This window comes from Mobula hypostoma, chromosome 23 (genome assembly GCF_963921235.1).
Source record: "Mobula hypostoma chromosome 23, sMobHyp1.1, whole genome shotgun sequence".
NCBI classification, from domain to species: domain Eukaryota; kingdom Metazoa; phylum Chordata; class Chondrichthyes; order Myliobatiformes; family Myliobatidae; genus Mobula; species Mobula hypostoma.
In genome coordinates, this window is record NC_086119.1 from 52,294,852 (window position 1) to 52,312,981 (window position 18,130).

The 18,130-nt window shown below is 47.3% G+C and overlaps 1 protein-coding gene across 2 annotated transcripts in view; it reads left to right on the forward strand.

The window, feature by feature from the left end:
* atp2a3 (ATPase sarcoplasmic/endoplasmic reticulum Ca2+ transporting 3) overlaps positions 1-18,130 on the forward strand; it is a 212,196-nt gene that overhangs the window by 75,226 nt on the left and 118,840 nt on the right. For both annotated transcript variants that reach the window (XM_063031520.1, XM_063031519.1), the window contains exon 5: positions 5,625-5,763. In XM_063031520.1, the coding sequence (XP_062887590.1) occupies positions 5,625-5,763 (139 nt within the window). The remainder of the gene's footprint in view (positions 1-5,624; positions 5,764-18,130) is intronic.

Consider the following 18,130-nt stretch of genomic DNA (forward strand, 5'->3'; position numbering starts at 1 on the left):
TGTGCAGATGGGAGCAGCATGCAAAGGGGCAATGATACAGGCAAAGGCAAAGTTATGGTAATCAGAATTTAGGCTTGGTCCAAGAATGACGAATAGAGGATGTTGTTAACGAATCAGAATTGGGTTTAATATCACTAGCAATTGTCAGGAAATTTGTTATTTTGCCGCAGCAGTACATTGCAATGCATAAAAACTATAAATTACATGAAGTTTGTATGTATATTTAAGTATATATATTTATGTATGTATATACATCTATGTGTGTATATTAAATTAAATAAGTAGTGTAACAAGAGCAAAAGAATACTGAGTTAGTGTTCATGGGTTTAATGTCCATTCAGAAGCATGACAGCAGAGGGGAAGAAGTTGTTCCTGAAACATTGCGTGTGTGTCTTCAGACTCCTATACCTTTTCCTTGATGGTAGCAATGAGAAGAGGAAATGTCCCGGGTGATGGGGTCCTTAATGATGGACGCTGCCTTTTTGAAGCATCACCTTTTGAAGATGTCCTCGATGCTGGGGAGGCTGGTGCCTATGAGGGAATTGACTGAGTTTACAACTTTCTGCAGCTTTTTCTGATCTGCGTAGTAGCCTGTCCATACCAGATGATGCAACCAGTCAGAATGCTCTTCACAGTACATGTGTATAAATTTGCAAGTAAATTTGGTGACATACCAAGTCCCCTCAAACTCCTAATGAAATAAAGCCACTGTTGTGCCTTCCTTGTAATTTCATCGATATGTTGGGCCCGGGATAGATCTTCAGAGACGTTGACATGCAGGAACTTGAAACTGCTCTCCCTTTCTTTCCACTTCTTATCTCCTGAAGAGGACTAGTGTGTGCTCCCTTGACTTTCCTTTCCTGAAGTCCATAATCATTTCCTTGGTCTTACTGACATTGAGTGCAAGGTTATTGCTGCATCATTACTCAACCATCTGATCCATCTTGCTCCTGTACACCTCCTCACCACCATTTGAAATTCTGCCAACAATAGTTGTGTCATCAGCAAATTTGTATCTGCTGTTTGACGTGTGCCTAGTCACATAATTATGAGTATAGAGAAAGCAGGACAGTGGGCTAAGCACACACTCCTGAGGTGCACCAATGTTGATTGTCAGCAAGGACGAGATGTTACTTCCAATCCGCATAGATTGTGGTCTGCTAGTGCGGAAGTCGAGGATATAGTTACAGAGGGAGGTACAGAGGCCCAGGTTTGGGAGCTTGTTGATCAGTACTGAGGGTCTGATAGTGTTGAATTTTGAGCTGTAATCAATAAACAGTAGCCTCATATAGGTTATAGCTATTGTTGTGGTGATCTAAGGCTGAGTGGAGAGCCAGTGAGATTGCATCAGCTGTAGACATATTGTGGTGATAGGCAAACTGCAGGGGTCTAGGTCCTTGCTTAGGCAGGAGCTGACTCCAGCCATGACCAACCTCTCAAAGCACTGATGTGAGTTCACTGGGAGAAAGTCATTGCGCAGCTCACCCCGCTCTTGGGCACTGGTGACATTGTCACCCTTCTGAAGCAGGTGAAAGACTGAAGATGTCCTTGAACACCCCACCAGGTGGTTGGTACAGGTTTTCAGAGCCCTACCAGGTAGATCATCAGAGCCTGATGCCTTGTGATCTCTTAAAAGATATTCCGACTTCAGCCTCTGAGATAGAGATTGCAGTGTCACCAGATACTGCAGGGATTCATGCAGGTGTCGTTTCACTCTCCCTTTCACAGTGAGCATGAAAGGTGTTGAGCTCGTCTGGGAGTAAAGCATCAGAGCCATTTTGCTTTGAGGAAGGTAGAAGAAGAAGATCCTGCCAGACCTAAGATGCATCTGATTCTGTCTCTGACCTCAGTCGGAATTGTTTTTCATCCTTAACATGGCCTTCTGTAGGTCACAACTGGACCTGAATAGTTCTGGGCTACCAGTCTTGTATGACACAGATCTAGGCCTCAGCAGACCACAAATCTCCTGGTTCGTCCACAGCTTTTGGTTTGGGTGCTTTCGAAGATGCACACTGATCCACAAAGGTCTTGCTGAAGTGAGGGACAACTGTGGCATATTCATTCAGACTGGTCGATGAATCACTGAATATTGTCCAGTCCACCATCCCAAAGCAGTCCTGTAAGCAGTCCTCCAGCCCCACCTCTTGACTATACCTTCTTGGTCCTCACCATTGATATTGCAGTTTGTAGTCTCTGCCTACACGCTGGGAATCGAAGTACAGCAAGATGATTGGACTTCCTAAAGTGTGGGCGTGGAATGGCACAGTAGGCATTCTTGATGGTGGCTTCTGTGCTTCCGTATCTGATATGTTGGTGGTAGCTGTTCAGAGAGTTCTTCAACCTGGCCTGGCAATGAAAGGGAAGGCACCAGGGTGTACAGTTTTGTATCTGCCGATTGCGTTGCTCAGCTTTTCCAGTGCCTGCCTGGCCTGAGGTGGTATGTACACCACCACCAGGATGACAGCAGAAAGCTTCCTTGGCAGATAAAATGGATGACATTGGATGATAGAATGGGTGTCCTAGGTTGGGTGAGCAGGACTGAAGCAGAACAAACACGTGATGAGTTAATCACAAAGCGTACTCCACCTCCTCTACCTTTAAAGGACTGAGCTGTCCTGTCTTTGTGAAGAACACTGAAGCCATTTGCATCCAAAATTGCTGGAGAGAACTTGGAGAGTGGTGAGATGCAGGTGTTTGTGTCTCATGGTTTAAACTGGTTGATGGGTGAAAAGCATTAACATACCATTTGTCTTTCAAGAAAGATGAAATACCAAGATGGACCCCCATTGAGTGTATCGCATTAAGTTCTGACCACCCATGACTACAATGTTAAAAACTGCAGCTTGCCAAACATTCAGTGACTGCTGGAGTTCTGTGCTTATCGTTATTACCAACTCCCACTTCCAGACCAAGGTTCAACACAAGCTTTCATGGAGACACCCTTGCCTCAGACACTGGCGCTGGCTGGTCGTGATTCTGGTGAGGTGCTCCGTCATCAGCAGCGTGCTTTCCACACGTTCCCACTGCGACACAGACCACTTGCTGGTGTGTTGCAAGATCAGACCGCAGGCAAAGAAATTCTATCGCGCTGAACGAGAAGGGGACCCTCGCATTGTTGTCTCACCCAGACCTGCTGAAGCATTTTGCCAAGTCCTTCGAGAAAGAACAGACCTCCCAGTAGCTTGTCGCAGAGAAATGGGGACTTCTACAGAATGCCATCTCTAGCACACTGTTGGCTACATAGAGACATAGAAACATAGAAAATAGGTGCAGGAGTAGGCCATTCGGCCCTTCGAGCCTGCACCACCATTCAGTATGATCCTGGCTGATCATCCAACTCAGAACCCTGTACCTGCCTTCCCTCCATACCCCCTGATCCCTTTAGTCACAAGAGCCATATCTAACTCCCTCTTAAATATAGCCAATGAACTGGCCTCAACTGTCTCCTGTGGCAGAGAATTCCACGGATTCACCACTCTCTGCCTTTGGGAAGAACACCTTGAAAACAAATGCTTCAAAGCCAAATCCAATGAGGTGACCCCTGAAGGCACATCCACCGCCCCCCCCCCCCCAGCCTAACATAAACCGACTGAGATGGGCCTACAGATCCTCAGGGCTGCTAGAAGTAAAGTTCTGCAGGCTGCCTGGTGCAGTGCCAAAGAGTACTGGATGCAGCTCAGTGAAGAAATCCAGACTGCAGCACTGACTGGCAATGTTAAAGGGACGTATGATGGCGTGAAGAAAACCCTCAGTCCCTCCTGGAGCAAGATGACTCCTCGCTAATCCATCATTGGGGAAATAAACACAGATGGAGGGATGGGTAGAACATTACTCTGACTTGTACTCTAGAGTGAACAGCGTCGCCACCTCAGCCCTGGCTGCCGTGCAGGATGGCTGCATCCAAAAGATATCCTGTGTGGTGAGCTGGCTCCATGCAAGTGAACCGCTGGCTGCCCGCGGCTGTGCTCCAAGGATAGGGGTGCTAGCGGGACATGAAGGCGCTGGCCATCAACATAGGAACTTGTAGCCAATCACACCAGATGGAGAAGCTCCTTGAAGCAACACCTTAAGTCAGATGAGGGAAAAAATTCCTGAAAGCAGCAGAAGGCAAAAGAAATCCAGAAAGGAAGGCTATGTCCAGCAGAGATGAGACCACTTATAAATGTGACCTTTTCAACAGGCGCTGCCACTCTCGCATCGGTTTTGTCAGCCACACGGTGCACTGCACCAATAACGTAGATGGCAACATCCATAGTCGACCTCGACCAAAGGAGGGCCAGTAAGTAAGGGTGCGATGGTCTAGTGCAGGACTGGTTACCCCCGGAATGACACTAAGAGTTAAATTGAAAGGAACCATGACTTGTACGCACTGTCGGTTTGGAAAACCAGGAGATGGTGAAAGTGATCTGATACACGGCAAAGGATTCAGTAGGATGGTTACAGAAACCCTATTTCCTTTGATAGGAGAATCCCGAAATATTAAAAATAACTTAAACTTGATAATGATTCATTAGCGGAGTCAGGAAACACTTTGCATGGAAGGGACAGTAAAATTCTCAGAGTTTCTGGATCAAGTGTAATTTTCCAATCAGAGGTTTTCTTCTATGGTATTAGTAACAAGCTAAATATAGTGTTAAATTGTGGTTTCATGATCTAATTGAATGTGGAATGGGTGCAAGTAACTGCTGTTCCTTCTAGGGCAGAGGATAGCTGCTGAAACCAGTGGACACAGGGGAGTGGTATTCCACAAGGTTTTGAACTGGAACTACCCAGACAATTGACAAATGTTTTATATTCCATGATTAGAAATGCAGTTTCAGTGTCACGATAGAGTTACAGTTAGCAATGAGGCGGATACATTCTGCAACTTCATTAGACCATAGATGAGAAGCAGTGAATTTTATGAGGAGACATGAACTCCTTCAGAAATGAGGGTCTGAATGGTGTTGACAACCAGAGGGATCGGGGGTTTAGATAATGAGTTTTAGAAAGCAGTAAAAGAGATAAGTAAGATTGAAAGAAAACAAAACACTCTCCATATGTTTTCTAAAGAGTTGGAATGAACAAACAGAATTTATCCCAGACTGACACAGAATTATATTTGGTTTGCATTTGGATGGCTGAGTATCGCCCTGGCATAGAGGGAGAGAGGCACTTCAGTCCATGTGAATTAAGATCAACAAGGTTGATATTGGAATCAACATATTATACCTTTTGGCAAAAGCCGAAGATGCTGTGACTTCCGGAAAGGAGAAGCCACAGGTTGGACTGTAGGAAAAGAAATGATAGTTTTTAAAGAACTGAAATAAAGGCATGATAGACTAGATGGAGAGGTAAAAAGAAAGCTCATATAATAGTAGAAATTTCAGGAGCACCTTGCTCGCTGTAAAAGCCGTCACACTGAATGATTGATGATTCCATAATGCCCTTTAAGAAAGGGTCTGAGGCCCTTATCCAGTGAGGTTTTTGTGTGAGCTTAGTGTGCTGGACTTTTAACTGTCTTCAAAAGTGACCTGGGTTGCAAGGATAGTAGCCTGGCGAGCAGTGTACAGTGAGCACAGTGCAGATACAGTCCATTAACCTGTGCTGCTAGCTGCCAGTGAACACATTGTCCCCATTTGCAGGAAAGGAATGCGGAGAACGCCATCGAGGCTCTCAAAGAGTATGAACCCGAGATGGGCAAGGTGTATCGGATGGACAGGAAGGCCGTGCAGAGAATCAAGGCTCGAGACATTGTGCCTGGAGACATTGTCGAAATTGCAGGTAAGAGAGCTCTGTCAGTGACTCGACCCGTGAGCTAACTGAATATCCATTACTCCATTACTGGATGTATTGTCTTGGGTGACCCCCAAGTTTAATGAATCTGTAAAGCAGTTGGAATGTGTGAAGGAATATGCCATTTACTTCTGCTGGCAAATCAGAACTAAAAGCTTGAGATGGATTCTCTTAGGGCTGTTACCTTGTCTCGTGGGTAATCATTTTGTTGGGATTTAACTCACTGGGATCCTGAGCAGGGTGTTGGTGGTGGGTAGGTGTGTCACACACCTAGCCTGTTGGAATCTTGCATAGTTCTACTATTTCCATAATGATAGCACATGCAGTATATGGGTTGTGGGTTGAGTGGCCATTGCCCTGCCCTTCGACAGCCAAATCCTGTAAAGAGCAGTTAGACAAATCGCCCAATAATTTGTTTAGTGTGTTTGACATGCATATTGTTCTAAGCTTCTCTTCAGATTGGACCCTGGAACTTTTTCCCTGAGAAAATCGATGTGCCCTGTGTTTAACAGCTGATCCAAACCCTCTTGAGGTACTCCCTTCTGGCCCAGAGGCTGTTGTTCTCTCACTGATTTTCAGCTGACCCAACTCAGCCAAAGTTCTCTTGGTTCTATATACCTGACAACTACACTCAAAGTGAAACACAATGTTTGCACAGCGTATTCTGAGGCAGAGGCCCATGAGATGTGACAGGAGTTCATTGTGCCTCCAAGATCTTGGCTTGAAAAAGCACTTTTCCTGCCAAAATCCCTATCCAGGCAGGAATGTTCCTTGTGCACCAGGACCTCAGGACCTTCTTGCACCTGACCCAGGCCTCTGTTGCATCTGCGGAGCGCGTCTGTGAAAGGTGGACCTTGCTGAGCATTGAGAACTTCCCTGAAATTGGATTGCACCTGTGTTCAGTATACAGTACATGAGCTAAGCCTGTCGCTAGTGCAGTTTGTAAAGAGTAGTCTTTTGGTTTCATTTCTGCCAAGTATGCATTGTGCACATTGAAGACCCCATTTCATGTACAAGTAAGATGGCACAATGATTTTGGGATCAGTGTGAATGGAAGCCAGGTCCAATTTCTCACAGGGTCAGACTTTATCAACGTTGGTAAGCACTTCACGTCAAAAATGAAAAACAGTCAATGCTGGAAAATCTCAGCAGGTTCTGACAAAAGATCCTCGACCTGAGACACTCGCTGTTTGTCTTCCCGTAGATGCTGCTGACCTGAATTTTTCCAGTGTTTCTGGTTTTTTTTCAGATTTCCAGCATCCCAGAATTATTTTTTGTTACTTTTCTCTACATGCCCAAAGTCCTGTGTTCTGCAGCATTTAGGCTTGTCAGATGGGTGCACAGTGTATTCCTCTCACCTTCTTTCAATGCCTAAAGGAAGGATGTTCTTTCCTTCCCGAGCCCTCTCAGGTAAACAATACGCATCCTGAATTGATGAATCAACATAACAAGAAGATAAAACAAATATTGTAACGTCTGGAAGCTGTTGACTTTATTCTGCACATTTAATGCAATCAATCCAGTAATTATATAACTACACAACACTAATTACAGAAAGTGCTCAAGTGTTGATTCACAAAGTACGTATTATAGTTAATTGGAAATTTCACTGAAGGCTTATAAAATAATAGACAATGGTTTAGATTTATTACAATATTACTGTAATCCCAATATTGTGATTAAACAGTTGTGTTTTTTACTCTGCCTACATATAGCCATCCTTCCATCTGCCATCAACCCTTCTCCAGGCTCTCGGGCCTTTTGCAAAGTTGCCTCCCTTTGCTTAGGTGAAGGACAGAGTAAAGGTTGCCCTCCACTGCTCTTCAACCTCCACCCCAGAGGAACAAGTATCGCACTGACCTGACCCGACCCGACCCGACCCGAAGTATTCCCGCCTTAGGTGGCCCAGTTCTGGAGCCTGGGACCATTGGTCTGTGCAAGATTCTGCACCATCCACTTGCACATTGTAAGATGGGAAGGGAGTCTCTCCTTTGGATAGAATGGAAGGACCTCTTTTTCCATTATACTGCTGGAGAAAAAAGATCTTTTGTATGCAGTTCAGTATTTTTAGCAGTGTGGTTTTCTAGGTCTGAGGTCCGGGAGTAAATGGGAGTGATGTCCCGAGTTTCTGGTCTGAAAAGATGCAATAAAAGGTCTGTGGAATACCCAATCTGGTAACCTGGCTGAGGAAGAGGAAGTGAGGAGAAAAGAGACAGCTATCCGTCACACCTGATTATCAACAATTCATTGGAAATGTTGGCAGTCAATCAACCTGGTAACCTGGCCAAGGGGGAGGAAGTGAGGATGCCTACAGCCCATACCTGGTTATCAACAATTCATTGGAAAGGTTGGCAGTCAATGTATCATTGTGTTTGGTAAATGAATTCAAAGTGTTCATTCATGCATCCTGTAAATCTTGTTGACATTCACTGCATAGGTTCATGTACAATAGCCTGGGTGGAGACTGCTTTCTGATCTGGATTATGGTGGGGGATTACAGCCCAGAGATTCTAGTCTGGTGGCTGTAGGACTGGCTGGGGCCTGAGGTTGAGTCAGTTGATAAAGTATGGAGACTGGGGTCTACAGCAGTACAGAGGACTGGGGCACTGATTGGGTCTCTGTGTGGGTGTGGTGAGGAATGGAAGGTCAATGCCTCAGGCATTGGTTGGCGGAGAGCACCATGACCCTAAGAGACTGGGTCTTGAACAGTTGGAGGTGACTGAGTGAAAGTATGAAGCTTTAGCCCAGTAATTTCTCAGTCCTGCCTTGTGTCATTAAAATGTGTAAAATCAGTAACAGTCCCCCCCCACCCCCCAGGAGCTTCTCTGAAAGTCCGAGTGTCGCTGATGGAAGGCTGCAGGCTGTTGATGACCACTGTGGTCACAGTGGTACCCTCAGCTTGCCAGGGCATGCTGTCATTTTGCCACCAAAGTTGGATTGGCTAGCACTACTTCCAGAAGGGTGATTTGAAATAGTCAGTGGCAGTGGACCCTCTCAGTCTGGCTCTGGTGCTCAGTCTGATGGGATATTGCTTCCCCTGACCACACACTATGTCGCCAAGTTGGCTCTGAGGCTGGGCAACACACAGCTAGTACTGGAGGAACTCAACCGGTCAGACAGAGTATGGAGGAGAATAGACAGTCGACGTTTCGGACCGAAACCTCTCGTCAGGAGCCATGAATGGCCTTGGCTTACAACAGTTTATTCCAGTCCATAAATGCTGCCTGACATGTAGAGTTCCTCCAGCACTTTCTTGTGTGTTGCTCAAGATTTGCAGCATCTGCAGAGTCAAGTCTCGTGTTTTTGAATTGGTTTATTATTGTCACGGGTACTGAAGTGCAGATGAAGCTGGCATGTTTGTTGTCTGGGACAGTGACTATAAAACCTGAGCTAATGTTGGTGCTGTTGCATCTTTAGACAAATGCTAGTGTGCAGCAGAACGTAAGTGAGCAGCGTTTCCATGACGACAGGGAACCCCGCACAGGGTGGGTGAACATGTGGAGTCGATTCTGCAAACGTAACACCCAACTGGGTGAGTCTGGGAGAAAAAGAATACATGGCTTCCATTGTTATCTGCAGGTGGCTCAACGTAACAGGGCAGGTTATTGTCCATTGTATCTTGCTTGTTAAACCAGCGGTCACTGGTTTATTTTAGTGAGTGAATATGGTCAATACCGACTGTTTTTCTGCATACTTTCCTGTGGTTTGCAATGAGGCTGTCACGGGAGACACTCAGTTTCAAAGTAAGGACATTCTTCACCCGTTAGTCACAAACCTGAGTTGGTTTTGAATTTTGAACTTTTTCAGGAGTGCCTTCGCCAGGCTGTATGGCCAGCTGCGTTCCACCAGCATTTTGTGTGTGTTGCATAAATGACAGTAAAATGGGTCACGTAGATCAGTCTGAGACTCGAGCCATCTTGGATGGGGTGCTTAAACAACATTATCTACTTTATGGCTACTGTATTGAAAAGAACTATGAGATGTTCTTGACTGAACAAATATCACCTGAAATACATTGTTTCCTGTGCTGTTCGCCATTATCCAAGGGCTGTCAACGTGAGCTCGCTGTACTGTTCACCATTATCCTGGGGCTGTCAATGTGAGTTCACTGTGCTGTTCACCATTATCCTGGGGCTGTCAATGTGAGTTCACTGTGCTGTTCACCATTATTCCAGGGCTGTCAATGTGAGCTCACTGTGCTGTTCACCATTATCCCAGGGCTGTCAATGTGAGCTCACTGTGCTGTTCACCATTATCCCAGGGCTGTCAATGTGAGTTCACTGTGCTGTTCACCATTATCCCGGAGCTGTCAATGTGAGCTCACTGTGCTGTTCACCATTATCCCAGGGCTGTCAATGTGAACTCACTGTGCTGTTCACCATTATCCCAGAGCTGTCAATGTGAGCTCACTGTGCTGTTCACCATTATCCCAGAGCTGTCAATGTGAACTCACTGTGCTGTTCACCATTATCCCAGGGCTGTCAATGTGAGTTCACTGTGCTGTTCACCATTATCCCAGGGCTGTCAATGTGAACTCACTGTGCTGTTCACCATTATCCCAGGGCTGTCAATGTGAGCTCACTGTGCTGTTCACCATTATCCCAGGGCTGTCAATGTGAGCTCACTGTGCTGTTCACCATTATCCCAGGGCTGTCAATGTGAACTCACTGTGCTGTTCACCATTATCCCAGGGCTGTCAATGTGAGCTCACTGTGCTGTTCACCATTATCCCAGGGCTGTCAATGTGAGCTCACTGTGCTGTTCACCATTATCCCAGGGCTGTCAATGTGAGCTCACTGTGCTGTTCACCATTATCCCAGAGCTGTCAATGTGAGCTCACTGTGCTGTTCACCATTATCCCAGAGCTGTCAATGTGAGCTCACTGTGCTGTTCACCATTATCCCAGGGCTGTCAATGTGAGCTCACTGTGCTGTTCACCATTATCCCAGGGCTGTCAATGTGAGCTCACTGTGCTGTTCACCATTATCCCAGGGCTGTCAATGTGAGCTCACTGTGCTGTTCACCATTATCCCAGGGCTGTCAATGTGAACTCACTGTGCTGTTCACCATTATCCCAGGGCTGTCAATGTGAGCTCACTGTGCTGTTCACCATTATCCCAGGGCTGTCAATGTGAGCTCACTGTGCTGTTCACCATTATCCCAGGGCTGTCAATGTGAACTCACTGTGCTGTTCACCATTATCCCAGGGCTGTCAATGTGAGCTCACTGTGCTGTTCACCATTATCCCGGAGCTGTCAATGTGAGCTCACTGTGCTGTTCACCATTATCCCAGGGCTGTCAATGTGAACTCACTGTGCTGTTCACCATTATCCCAGGGCTGTCAATGTGAGCTCACTGTGCTGTTCACCATTATCCCAGAGCTGTCAATGTGAGCTCACTGTGCTGTTCACCATTATCCCAGGGCTGTCAATGTGAACTCACTGTGCTGTTCACCATTATCCCAGGGCTGTCAATGTGAACTCACTGTGCTGTTCACCATTATCCCAGGGCTGTCAATGTGAACTCACTGTGCTGTTCACCATTATCCCAGGGCTGTCAATGTGAGCTCACTGTGCTGTTCACCATTATCCCAGGGCTGTCAATGTGAACTCACTGTGCTGTTCACCATTATCCCAGGGCTGTCAATGTGAACTCACTGTGCTGTTCACCATTATCCCAGGGCTGTCAATGTGAGCTCACTGTGCTGTTCACCATTATCCCAGGGCTGTCAATGTGAGCTCACTGTGCTGTTCACCATTATCCCAGGTCTGTCAATGTGAACTCACTGTGCTGTTCACCATTATCCCAGGGCTGTCAATGTGAGCTCACTGTGCTGTTCACCATTATCCCAGGGCTGTCAATGTGAGCTCACTGTGCTGTTCACCATTATCCCAGGGCTGTCAATGTGAGCTCACTGTGCTGTTCACCATTATCCCAGGGCTGTCAATGTGAACTCACTGTGCTGTTCACCATTATCCCAGGGCTGTCAATGTGAGCTCACTGTGCTGTTCACCATTATCCCAGGGCTGTCAATGTGAACTCACTGTGCTGTTCACCATTATCCCAGGGCTGTCAATGTGAGCTCACTGTGCTGTTCACCATTATCCCAGGGCTGTCAATGTGAACTCACTGTGCTGTTCACCATTATCCCAGGGCTGTCCTTGAGGATAGTATATCATTGGATGACCCTGGTTTGCAGAGGCTGGGAGAGGTTCACTCCCACAAACTTCGGTGGTGTGATTTAAAGGCTGGTAATGGTCACCACAAACACAAGAAAATCCGCAGATGCTGGAAATCCGAGCAACACACGCAAATTGCTTGTGACCTCAGTAGGCCAGACAGCATGTATGGAAAAGAGTACAGTCAACGTTTCAGGCCAACACCCTTCATTAGGACTGGTGACCATATGTTTCTTGATTGACCAACCCCTGAAAATGATCGGATTGGGCCACTTTAAAAAAATATATAATGGGAGCATGATCTAACACTTTTGGACCCTAGCTATGCATCAGTTTAACTGCAGGACACCAAGCTGGCACACAGAATTTCAACCTGAAGATGCCTTCTGCAGTCTATACCCACAAATATGTTGTTTCCTTAATGCTGCAGGAGTCTAATGCAGTAATCTGAGACCATGAAAGATACTTCCTCCACTTGCTGCCACCTCTGGTTCACTGCCTCCTGGGGGAACCACAGGGATGGGGGGGGATGTGTTGTATGGTGGTGGTGGGACAGGTAATGTCCCACAGGGCTGCAGTGCGGGGTGGAAGGGCTGGGCTTTTTTTTGTTATCTGACGCGGTGCTCGTGAAATAGTGCTTACCGATTACCCCAAGAGTTTCCCCCACTGTTTCAGACAAATCTTTGATCCAGTTTGTCCTTTGCTGGTTGGCACAAACTTCTCTGTCACCAGGGAAACCTTCACAGCCAGAAACTAGTCTTGAAAGTGGTTTTCTAGCCACAGAAGCTGTGTAATTGTTTATCCCTAAGGGTGGATTCCTCCTCCCAATGTAAACAAGCAGAATTCTATAGCATCAAAATCAAGGTGGGATGAACAGTTGGTATTTGTGTCCAAACCAGCTGAGCAGCTTCTAGCTAGCCTGCTGTCCGTGGGAGAAAGGCAGAGAGAGATGCCTTGCTGGGCGCAGCCTCCCACGTTGCTCACTGCTCTTTGGGTTTGGCTAACTCCAAGGTTACGTACACATTGAGTCTCCACAATTGGTTTGCCTGCTTGCTGCCAAGGAAACCATGGAGTGTGGATTATTGCAGAGACAGCCCTGTTGCAGTGCCAGATTACCTGGGTTCTCTACCACCTCGCTGGTGGTTGATCACTCCATTTAAAAACAACGCTTGTGTTTAAATCACAGAATCAACTCCTTCAGGCCTGCAGTCTGCACTGCTCCACGAAACATTATATTACCACACAGTGGTTGTTTGTTCTCTGTTTATAGGCATTTCAATCCAAAGTGATTAAAGATCAAGGAAGTGAGATGTTGACATAGTTAGCTGGTTGATGAGTAATGAGGGGTTTACTGACCTGCTTCAGGAGAACAATGCATGATTTAGATTTTGCAGGCTGAATTCCATCCTTCGAACCTACTGTGATAGGAAACCTCACTTGCATTAAGTATTGCTTGTTGTGTTAAAACAAGTTTCCAAAGAGAAAATGTGTGTATTCATGCACTTGGCAAGAGGTCTGTGTTGTGAGTGGTAGAGAACTCAGCCAGTTGGCATGCTGTTCGTGGTTCAGCACGGGCAGCCGGAGTGAAAGGCGCCTCTTTCTCCTTCAGCCGTAACGACCCAACACGAAATTGGCGTGGTGTTTCATAGCCAGCAGCAACTGAGCCTGATGAAAGGGTCTCGGCCTGAAACGTCGACCCTTTGCTCTTTTCCATAGCCTGGCCTGTGGGCGTTCCTCCAGCACTTTGTGTGTGTTACTTTGGATTTCCAGCATCTGCACATTTTCTCTTGTTTGTAATAGAGCCTCACTCAGACAGTGAGATGGGGAAATGTGAATGTGATATTACAGAAAGAGGAAGGCTGCAGAAAAATAAATGACCTCTATCAGAGAGGCTATCTTGTGTTAAGTGTCTTAGTGAAGTTCCCAGAACCGGCCATTCTGATTAGCTTGGGTCCCATTCGTTTACAACAACTTTGCGTTTATGTAATACTCCAATGTAGATGGAAATTAATTTCTTCAGCTGCTCAGGTGATTGTATCAAATTTGCAAGAATCAGTCATGTTTGCATGTGTATGCTCTTTCCCACCCACCTACACTTTCAAATTCCCCCAGCAGCAGGAGGATCAGTGACGTTTCAATGGGCAAGTTGAATGGAGTGGGATTGTATCGTGAGCCAGCATAGACAGATGGGCTGAAAGCTCTTTATGTGGTGTAAGAAGAAAATGACAATGATGGGGAGATCTTCCACGTGGATCTGAGACACATGTCACTGGGCACTGACAGCGCAGTGGCATCTCTGCACACAACTGTGCTTTTCCGGGGCCTCTGACTGTTCCCCATCCTGCATCCTCCCCATTCTTTCACCCTACCACCAATACCCCTCCTCCCTGCACTCAGTGAGATCACACCCATCTCTTTCCACCTCTCAGTCTTCAGATCCCACACCCTATCCAAAATCTCTCAACCCTGAGCCTGCAAGGCAGCAATCAGCCCTACCCTGATCTGACAAGCAGTCTGGTGATTCCCCTCTCTGTTCCACCTGTATCTGGGCTTGCTCCTGACCAGGGGTTTCGCACACTGTTCCATCTGTACTGGGCTCGCCCTGACCAGGGATTTCCATCACTGCTCTGTCTGTATCTGGGCTCACCCTGACCGGGGATTTCCGTCACTGTTCCACCTGTACCCGGGCTCGCCCCTGACCAGCGATTTCTGTCACTGCTCTGTCTGTATCTGGGCTCGCCCTGACCAGGGATTTCCATCACTGTTCCGCCTGTATCTGAGCTCGCCCTGACCAGGGATTTCCATCACTGCTCTGTCTGTATCTGGGCTCACCCTGACCGGGGATTTCCATCACTGCTCTGTCTGTATCTGGGCTCACCCTGACCGGGGATTTCCGTCACTGTTCCACTTGTACCCGGGCTCGCCCCTGACCAGCGATTTCTGTCACTGCTCTGTCTGTATCTGGGCTCGCCCCTAACCAGGGATTTCCATCACTGTTCCGCCTGTATCTGAGCTCGCCCTGACCAGGGATTTCTGTCACTGCTCTGTCTGTATCTGGGCTCGCCCTGACCGGGGATTTCCGTCACTGTTCCACTTGTACCCGGGCTCGCCCCTGACCAGCGATTTCTGTCACTGCTCTGTCTGTATCTGGGCTCGCCCTGACCAGGGATTTCCGTCACTGTTCCACTTGTACCCGGGCTCGCCCCTGACCAGCGATTTCTGTCACTGCTCTGTCTGTATCTGGGCTCGCCCCTAACCAGGGATTTCCGTCACTGTTCCACCTGTACCCGGGCTTGCCCCTGACCAGGGATTTCCGTCACTGTTCCACCTGTACCTGGGCTCACCCAGACCAGGGATTTCTGTCACTGCTCTGTCTGTATCTGTGCTCGACCTGACCAGGGGTTACCCTCACTGCTCTGTCTGTATCTGGGCTCGCCCTGACCAGGGATTTCCGTCACTGTTCCACCTGTATCTGCGCTTGCTCACCGCTGTTCTTCACACTGGCCAGTGGCACATCATCCAGCCCTCTTAATGCCCTGGGCTTCGCCTACATCTGCCAATAAAGTCAGAATCAGGCTTATAATCACCATCTTTTATGAAGTAAAATCACTATAAATTACAAACTAAATAGTGCAACTGAAAAGGAATAATCAGGTTTGTGAACAGTTCAGAAATCTGATGGTGGAGTGGAAGAAGCTGTTTCGGCTTGATCGAGTGTGGGCCTTTAGGCTCCTGTACCACCACCTTAGTGGTAGTGAGACAAAGAATGCAAGTCCCAGATGTGAGGGTCCTTAGTCTCGGATGCCGTTGACTGATTGGTCAGTGTGGACTTCGATAATGGAACAGGGACTCCCTGAGGAGAGGGGCTGGCTGCACTCCGTCCAACCCTCAAGGTTATTCCAGTGAAGGCTGGTGTATCTCTGTTCAAGGGAGTGGGGTGGCCAAAGGTCATTATTCCAGCTGGGCTTTGAAGGCCACTGTGCTGATCCAGGACCGAACTGCAGGACATGCCCATCCTTGCTTGAGTTCTCTGCCTCACCTCTACCTTCTGGGGGAGGAGGGTCTGAGAGCTGGACTTTGAAGTAATTACGTGGAGGCAACCACAGGTCCCACAGCTGGTCCAGAGTGATCTAGCCTTTCTCCCAGTAACTCAAAACTATTTCTGTACTAACTTCAATAGTTAACAGGATGCAGGTAGGAAAGGTAACACAAACTGACAGGAAACATAGGCTGCAGTGCAACAGACACTAAATGCTGGAGGAATTGAGCACCTATGGAGGGAAACAAACTGTCAATGGTTCAGGCCGAGTCCCTTCATCAGGACTGGAAAGGAAGGGGCCAGAGGCCAGAATAATAAAGGGGAGCATGAGCTGGTGTGAGACGGGTGACTCCAGGCGAGGGGAGAAGGTGGGCAGGTGGGGGAGATGTAATAAGCGAAGGAGGCAAAGGGGTGAAATTGGTGGAATCTGATAGGAGAGGTCAGTTGACCATGGAATAGCTGGAGGGGGAGAAGATCCAGAGCAAGGAAGGAATAGGTGACGAACAGTTTGAGAAAGGGGGAGGGGAAAGAGAAGAGGTAATGGGCGCCACAGGGATAAGGAACAATCTGTACAGCCGTTGGAAACAAGCAGGGCAATGGAATTGATTCCTGCCATAAAGTCCTCCGCCAATAAGGTTTCGTGCATCTATCCCTCTCCCTCTCACTGTGCAGTAACCTCTGCCATAGCTAACTAGGATCTCTCCTAAAGCCAAGGGTTACTGACCGTCATCTTTACTGAGAGCCCATCTCCCTGCTTTTGACCTCAAAATCCCTTTTGGGTCACAGCAATGTGCAGTGGAGATTGAGGTAAGCCAGATGGTGTTACTTTTGATGGCTTACATTAACTCTGTATACTCACCTTTTCATTAGCTTGAATTATTTTTGTGTATTATTTGCTGTGCGGGTTTCATGAAGTAAATGTAGCAGGCATGAAAATGTGTTAGAAGCGATATATGAATGTAGGCTATCTGCATGTCTGATAGAGTCCACCAGCCCTGATGTTATCTCAGGGGTGCCTCAGCAGAAACGAGCAGGGTTTGCAAACCCTGAAGATTTTTTTTGCCAGTAAAGTTGAAAAAGAGAACACTTGGTAATTTACTATTAGTGTCCATTTGGTGCAGCTCATGTGGAGCTCCACTCCATTGATGAAATGTTTCCTCTCGGGAACTGGGCATTAAGTGCACTGCTAATTGGTTATCTTTTATTCTTTAGCCTTGCGTAAACTGCTACCTTCTGCCACTTTGTGCAACCCCATATAAGATGGAGTTTATGCACATTATTGGCAAGTCATTCAGCTGCACAGTGAAGTGGTCAGGAGTGGCTGGACCTGACCCGTTAGCCATTGCTATCTGTCCTGATGCACTCTAGTTGGCATGTAAATGTAAGAATGAAAAGGCATTCCACAGATTATTCTTGCAATTATTTTATTTTGGTGAAAAAGTTTGAGTGGGCTGCCATCTGATGAGATGCCAGTAGCCCAGTAAAGGCATGGCTGCTCCAAGGAGAAATGGCTTGAGGGTCATTGAGGGAGATTCTGCCGGGGAGTGGAGGAATATGACAGGCGAACCATTGGGACTTGATCTTATTTGTTTATCCTTCAGGATATGGGCCAAGATGGCAGTGAGCCTCTCAAACACTGCTGCACTAGTGAAGGCACTCCCTAAGCCCGCAGGGAGAGAATTCCAGGCTTTAGACCTGATGGTGAAGGACCGTCAATATATTTTATAATCAGTATGTTGTGTGACTTGGACTGAAACCTACAGATGGTGTGTTGCCCAGGGCGTCTGCTTGGTGATAGAGGTTGCTGCTTTAGGGGGTCCTGTTGGAGTAGCCAGGTGATTGTTGACAGGGCACTCTACGGTGACTGCGCCAGTGGCGGGGAGGGGAGGGAGGGAGGGAATGGTTAGGTTAGTGGATGGGTATACGGGCTGGCTTTTGCCTGGATGATGTTGATCTACTCGAGAGATGCTGGTGCCCCACCTATCCAGCTGAGTTGAGAGTGGACACATCTGTTTCAGCTGCATACAGGATGACGATGAGTGTAAATCTTTGATGACGCACGGCACAACTGTTAATCGGGAGGGGCACATGGATCTCTCACAAGGTAAATCTCCAGTCGGAGGAACAGATCAGTTGG